Raw genomic sequence first — 7,500 nt, 5'->3', positions numbered from 1 at the left:
AGAGAGAGAGAGAGAGAGAGAGATTAATACTTGCAAGTTATGGTCGAGAGAATAGCATTTCAGAGATGAGTATTTCTTCTCATAATGTTTACATTGAAACATACGTTGTATTTTCTCATAATAATATGACGTACCGTTTTACAGCCCAATTTAACTCAATATTGACAAGAATAGAATGACCAGTTGCAATTAGTCTTGACCTCCAGTTCCTGTAGCCGAAGAGAAAGAGATAGATATCCTTTGGTTTTTACCTATTGCATTACCGATTAATTTTACTTTTATTTGTTGTTGACTGCAATGCAATTGAAGCTGAAACATTGACTGTTCCGTCGTATATTATTGTTTATACAATAGACCAACGATTCGACAGCCTTACACCTTGCTGCTGATGGGGGACACCATGATGTTGTCAAGATCTTGTTAGAAGCTGGGGCATCGGCCATGGATGAAAATGCGGTAAGCCTAATTTCGAATCCAATTATATATATATATATATATATATATAATATATATATATATATATATATATATATATATATATATATATATATATATAAGGATACAAAAATGTCAACATCGATCTCAAAGGGAATAAAATTCTGCGGACAATATGCCAACTGATATGTTTTGGCCACATATAAGTGAGTGATCCCATTTATATATATATATATATATATATATATAATATATATATATATATATATTATATATATATATATATATATTATATATATATATATAAATATAATAATAATAAAAATACCCCATTAATTAATAGTGCTCCAACGTTTTGATAAAAGGGGTTATTAATAAAATACTCTAAGTACATGGAATATTCTTCAACCTGTACAATTTTATTTCTTGCATTCTCTATCCTGGCGTATAAGAAAACGAAGATACAGAAAAAAAGCGAGTAGTCTCATCCTCTTCTTGTTTACCTTACTTGAATACCCTGCCCTTGGCAATGACGATCTTCCATTATGCCAGTAAATTAATCTTTCTTGATTATAGAATATACTGACACGAATTGCAAAATGAAAGAGGGATTTATTAACTATTGTACATATACTTTACTTTGAAAAGAATTATCCTCAGAATGCTAAAACAATTTTTAAAAATAGATAATAGCCATACATTTCATTTAGATACTCACCAACAATGGCTTGCAAAACAATTCTAGATTATTATGACTGGTTCACAAAAGGTATGGGTATCAAATCAATCTCTTTTAGTTAATTGAATAAAAACGGGTGAGCCAACGTGTACCTAGGATATGCAGCTATGTGGTCTTGGTATGACACTCGCTTTCGGATCGGAAGGTCCTGGGTTCGAGCCTCTCTTAGAAAAGGCTCTTTACTCATATTCTCTCACCGTACTCAGGTGTAAAATGAGTACCTGGTCGTTAACAGTGTTGTATTTGTCGGAAAATTTGTAATATCGCCTAACAGGCGTCATTTTTCTTCTACATGTTACATGTTGCTGTTGGTCGGGGACTCCTTGTAAAGCGCTTTGAGCACGTTTGGTGGATATTTGCTCCATATAAAAGCTCAATTTTTTAAAGGATAAGACACATGACTTTTCTAGATGTAAATTCAGGAGTGTGGTGTCAACCACTTTCCATAAAATATAAGCAAGAAATGATTGAGTTACTATCTTTTTATGTGATCCAGGACGGGCTGACAGCTCTTCACCTAGCAGCCAAACACGGCCACATCGATGTCATGACAAACCTCAAAGACTACATCCCGTTCAGGACGGCAAGTACTAAGGTATCAAATCATTTCATGACAACATTTATTTGTTCCTAATAAAGATCTGAAAAAATGTGTATGTAACAGCGCCAGCCAGGCAAGAAAGAAAAATACAAAAATAAACCATCAGCCCCCAAAAATAACCAGTCTGTCTCGATTGGGGATCGAACCTCAGACCTCCTGGTCATCTTTATCTCCTGTTCTTTAATTTGTCACTTTTAAAAATGTGTTTCTTTTAATTACAATGGGTTCTTTTTTATTTTATCCCATAGTATGGTCCAAACATTTAAATCGAAACATTTTGAGGAAAGCACCATGCTTGATACACTTTTACACAGCTTCATCACATCCTAATATGGAACCTTTCACCGGGGCAAATTGCTTGCTTAGCTAACCTGTTTGTACCAGAACGCTCATTGCTTATGGCTAAGTTAAATGCTAATTATAAGACATGTTTAGTAGAAAAAATCTCTGACAAGACACATTTTTTTTCATTTCAGAAAGCAAGATTTTATTTCAACTATCGATCGATTAAAATGACCCTCAAATTGTCAGAAAGTCTCAAACTAGAGTCTCAGATTTTGACCATTCGATAAGTTGAGAGTCATTTATATCAATTGATATTTTAAGGAAAAGTTTCTGTCCAAAATTTTCTGTCAGAAAACGGCAGCAAAGTCGTTCTCATTCTTGCAATATCAACACTGCTTAAAGCTGTATGATTCCGACAAGCGTTAGTGCCGAGTAGGGTAATCCATGTAAGAAGCCTTACCCAGATGGAAACCTGGGAGAGAATCTGCTATTAATATTGCTTCCCAGCCATTGACCACATGTAATGCGGCTCGGCTTGTCACAAACGAAGCATGCCACCGAATTAACCATTAATGCCATAATATTTAGAATAGATTTAAAAGAATACTGGCTTCTAAGATGCTTAGTAAATTCGTGATACGAAAAGAAAGAACTTCTTAGTTGACAGTCATGTCGCGTCGGTGGTCAAGCGACATTGAGCGTGAGTAGTGATCGAATGGGTGACAATAATCACAAAGCCCTGACCATTGGGTTGTTTTATTGGGTCGGGCATAGTTCATACATTACCCAACCCGAATCAAGTGTTAATGAGTAGGCCTACATGTCCTTTGGCAGAGACGTACATTGTTAGAGTGTTAGTTCAAAACAGACACCTTACAGGCGATATGTCCTCAGTGAAATGGAATTTGATTTCATTTGACCTGCTGTGAATCATGTGAATCTTTATAAATATCAAGTTAATATTTGTAAACATGGAGGCTGATTGATGTCGGAGGCAGGGCAGTCCGTGATGTGTATATTATTTATCCGATCATTCTCATTCAGTTCAAAACAAGCAATCGAATAGAACACACCCCACGGATTCAAGTACCTTAACTATAGCACTTGATACACAAGCAATGGATGATTGGAGTCCGAATTAAAAGTAGCGTTTTTCTTTTTCTCTGACCTTTGAAGATTAGTATTCTATTCTAGAGTGGCGATTTTTATAAAGAGTGAGCAATATCCACTTGCTTTGCTCATACATAGCGCCTTTAATGGGACCAAAGCCACCAGCAGCATTGGAAATGTTGCTCAAGACGTGCGGTCTATAAGGCGCTATTATAATTTGTTTTCGACAAAGACAACGTTGTTACCGTTGTTACTCATTTTACACCTAAGTACAATAAGGGATTTTGAGTAAAATGACTCAACTTTTCACCGCTCACATCGGGAATCAAATACTCAAATTCCAAGTTGGAAGTCTTTTGTCAATACTACAAGACCATAAAAAGGTAGCAAGCAATTGTTACTGTACTTTTAACTCTACAGATAACAAGATAAACTCCAGCTCTTCGTTCTCTGAATTAGTATTCTATTTTACTTGTTGGGCCTTTATTTTACTCCACAGATCGGTTTGACAGCATTGCATATCGCAGCTCACTTTGGGCAATCTGATTTTGTCAGGGAGATGCTGATCCATGTGTCTGCCTGTGTCAAATGTGATGCTCCTGTCAACAACACGTTTGGATCGCAATGGTCCACTGAGGTATCTATAGACCTACTACTGTACTACTACTACTACTACTACTTCTACTACTACTACTACTACTACTACTACTACTACTACTACTACTACTACTACTACTACTACTACTACTACTACTACTGCTACTACAACTACCACCTCTACTACTACTACTACTACTACTACTACTACTACTACTACTACTACTACTACTACTACTACTACTACTACTACTACCACTACCACTACCACCACCACCACCACCACCACCACCACCACCACCACCACCATCATCATCATCATCATCATTATTATAACACAAAGAAAAACCAGTGCACTCACTATTTCCTCACATCCATATTACAGGCTGGGATGAACCCTTTACATTTTGCAGCCCAATCTGGTCATGAAGGACTTGTGAGGGTTTTACTCAATTGTCCAGGAGTACAAACAGATTCACCTTCCAGCGCCACCGTAAGTCTTGGAATTCACAAGTCATGTTACTAAAAAACCTATGTGTTTGTCTAAATGCGTTTTTCTTGAGGTTTATATTTTTATGTCTTTAAATGAAAATGAAAGGTTTACTGGTACATAGCGGCCGCCCCAGGGCACAGGAATGGATCCTAAATGCAATAAAATTCAAATTGTAAACCACCGACTCAATCTGGTATCACGTCGGACTGAACAAGGTTAAGAAATTGAGATTTAACTCTCTCCATACCGGCCATTTTCAGGATTTACCCCAAAACTTCACGCCCAACAGATACACAGAACATTTTTTTATCACTCAAACACAATAGCAGTAAGTTCTTATGATGCATAATTTCTTTAACAAAACAAGCTCTACAACGCATTATTCATTGCTGGGAAGACAAAGGGTCAGAAAAGGAAAAACTTGGCTACCTTGTAACAAATGTCCGTTCCTTTAGATATAAGGCGGGGCTTTACCAGCTGAGAAATCGCAACCCTTTGCTAAATGACATACCATATTTTCAAATTATATTTCCAGGGTTCAATACCCCTTCATTTGGCAGCTGCCAATGGGCACACATCAGTTGTGAGTCTATTGCTGAGTAAATCCACATACCAAATACACACCAAGGACAAGAGAGGTAGGACAGCCCTGCTCCATGCAGCTGCTAACGGTCATCTCGAAATGTGTGCCTTGCTTGTTGGTCAGGGATCAGACATCAATACATCTGACAAGGTAAATGAGTTTCAATAATCTAAGTTTTCAGCTTTACACTCTTAGCAGAGGATGTGTTAAAAGCCAATGCACGTGATATATCAAGGACAAGTCTTAAATTACCATTCATATGGGAGTGATATTTTGGCAGTATTGTTACTCGACAGGTATTGAATGAGTTCTGGCTAAATGCAGTGCCAGGTATTGAAAATAATTAATTGCAAATAGATACGCAACAGGCAACGTGGACAATATAAAATGGAAATTCGGTTCCATATTGCCTGTTGGGGGAATTAGATAACGTATTCTGAAGCACATATAACATTGTGAATTCAGTTAAATTCGGTATTATATGTTCATATTTGTATTTGTCTTTTTATAATAATGAAACTTTTTAGACATGACACATAATAACATAAATAATTTTTTGAGTTTGACGCCGGGCTTTAAAAAATCTGGATTCTTCTTCAGTTTGACGTCGATTACATAAATCAGTATTTTTCCCCTGTTAGGATAATACTTTTAGAACCCGATCCTGATAAATATTAACGTTCCTAATAAAACAGGACATTTCTGACCTTTACTTTTAAGTATGAAAAAGTAGTCTTTCAATGCTATGCAGCGGCGGTTAATCCAGTTGTAGAGCGCTAGAAAGACAATACCAATTATTTGATTCCCTTGAATAGGACTCCAATCGCTCACAAAATACTCCCCGGCATATCTCACAGACATTGTTAATCAATCACTGTACAAGGAGTGGGGGGGGGGGGGGGGGGAGGTGTCAGAAAAAAAATCTCATCTACATCCAGGATCCAGGATCCCGTTTTCATTTGTGTGGGATCCTTTAAGTCCATGGATCGAACGGAGCTATTAGGACCACATTTCAGAAGCGTTAGGTGGAAGAATAAACTTATTATAACGAATACACAATTTCAAACTCGAATATCCAATCACGCTTCTTATTTCAGCGACGATTTAGTTTTATTCTTTTGGTGAATCGATGAGATGGTGCTATTATGAAAGCGCTATTTGATTTCCAAAAAATATATTCTGGATGTTTTCTAATGCAGAATGGTTTTACCGCCTTACATTACGCAACAAGTGCAGGCTACTTGAATGTTGTCAAACTTCTTGTGGAAACTGGAGCTTCTCCCAGCTTTGAGACCAATGAGGGAAAAGTACCTATCACATTTGCTGCTTCAGCCAATCACATTGATGTTCTCAGTTACTTGATGAAGAAAGAACACAATTCAAGGTACCTAATGGAAGACAAAAAGGTAGGGACTCGACTCGACGTGAATATTTATTCTTATTTATTGTTGTTAGTGGAAGAAGATCCCATAACACCAAGACTTTGAATTGGAAATCGTAGAAAATAGTATGTAAATGTTGCCACGGGGTTTTTTGTGAGGTGGTGAAAAAGGATCTCTGATTATAATGAAAGTATTGAAATAGAGTAAGAGACTGGGTGGGATAGGGAGCCCGAGGTTAAAAAAAAGTCCACATCTTGATCTACTATGATTTGAAAGATTAATAATTTGATGATGATGACGACGAGGATAATGATGATGATGGTAATGCTGGTGATGACGACGACGACGACGATGATGATGATGGTGATGATGATGGTGATAATCTAGATGACGATGGACAATGTCTTTGTTTTATCTTAATGAAATGCGAAATATAGTTAGCTATTTGAACTTCACTCACAATGTTGTGACGGGATGAGAAAGTTTGCATACGAGCGTCTGCGCCTTCATGACCTGCTCTAATAGTATGTTTCTCATGCCCCTCGGGTCCCATGAGTTTACTTTTTCTCTTTTCTTTCTGTTCCTCTTCCTCTCCTACCCCTCCTCCTCTCCTCCTTTTCTTCTTAATCTCTTCCTTATTCTTCTTCCCCATCTTTGGCTGAGGTGTAATTTCCTCGAGTTATTGTTGGTCTTCATTCATTGTATATTTTGATAAAGATATTCAATCATCATTTCGTGGAAATCATCTCAGTTTTTAAAAAAACATGAACTACTGCTGTTTCACTATTCATTTATCGAACTCCACTCACTCTTAATTCAGTTTGTCTTCGACCTGATGGTTTGTGGAAGAATGAACGGCAACAAATGCATAGAAGAGTTTATTCTCTTGTCATCTGCTCCAGTCTACACTGCTGCCAAAATGGCTAGAAATTTTACTTTGCAAGTAAGTCGCCTGTAACAATAAATTGCGTTATGATAATACAGTACTCGCTGGATTCTAGCAGGCTGAATTCCAGCACGCTTTGCAATACGCCACGCTGGAGCTGGGTGACCGTATTTTATCTACATGTGCGGTTATGTGGTCTAGTGGTGTGACACTCGCTTTCGGATCGGAAGGTCCTGGGTTCGAACCTCGCTCGGCGCATAGTTGAGTCCTTGGAAAAGGCTCTTTACTCACATTCTCTCACCATACTCAGGTGGAGTACCTGGCCGGTGACAGCGTTGTCTCCATCCGAAAAAATTGTAAATATCGCCTAACAGGCGTCATGTCCCGTC

The 7,500-nt window shown here is 37.6% G+C and overlaps 1 protein-coding gene across 1 annotated transcript in view; it reads left to right on the top strand.

Moving 5' to 3' along the window:
* The window catches only part of LOC144961271 (uncharacterized), a 65,318-nt gene that overhangs the window by 44,561 nt on the left and 13,257 nt on the right, over positions 1-7,500 (top strand). The window contains exons 23-29 of the mRNA XM_078894528.1: positions 355-456; positions 1,671-1,769; positions 3,670-3,807; positions 4,153-4,260; positions 4,796-4,993; positions 6,043-6,249; positions 7,046-7,168. Of these exons, the coding sequence (XP_078750654.1) occupies positions 355-456; positions 1,671-1,769; positions 3,670-3,807; positions 4,153-4,260; positions 4,796-4,993; positions 6,043-6,249; positions 7,046-7,168 (975 nt within the window). The remainder of the gene's footprint in view (positions 1-354; positions 457-1,670; positions 1,770-3,669; positions 3,808-4,152; positions 4,261-4,795; positions 4,994-6,042; positions 6,250-7,045; positions 7,169-7,500) is intronic.

Source organism: Berghia stephanieae, chromosome 1 (assembly GCF_034508935.2).
Source record: "Berghia stephanieae isolate SIO BIC M18660-M18661 chromosome 1, UCSD_Bste_1.3, whole genome shotgun sequence".
In the NCBI taxonomy this organism is placed as follows: Eukaryota; Metazoa; Mollusca; class Gastropoda; order Nudibranchia; family Aeolidiidae; genus Berghia; species Berghia stephanieae.
The sequence above is the reverse complement of the archived record's forward strand: the minus strand, read 5'-3'. Positions and strand labels throughout refer to the sequence as shown.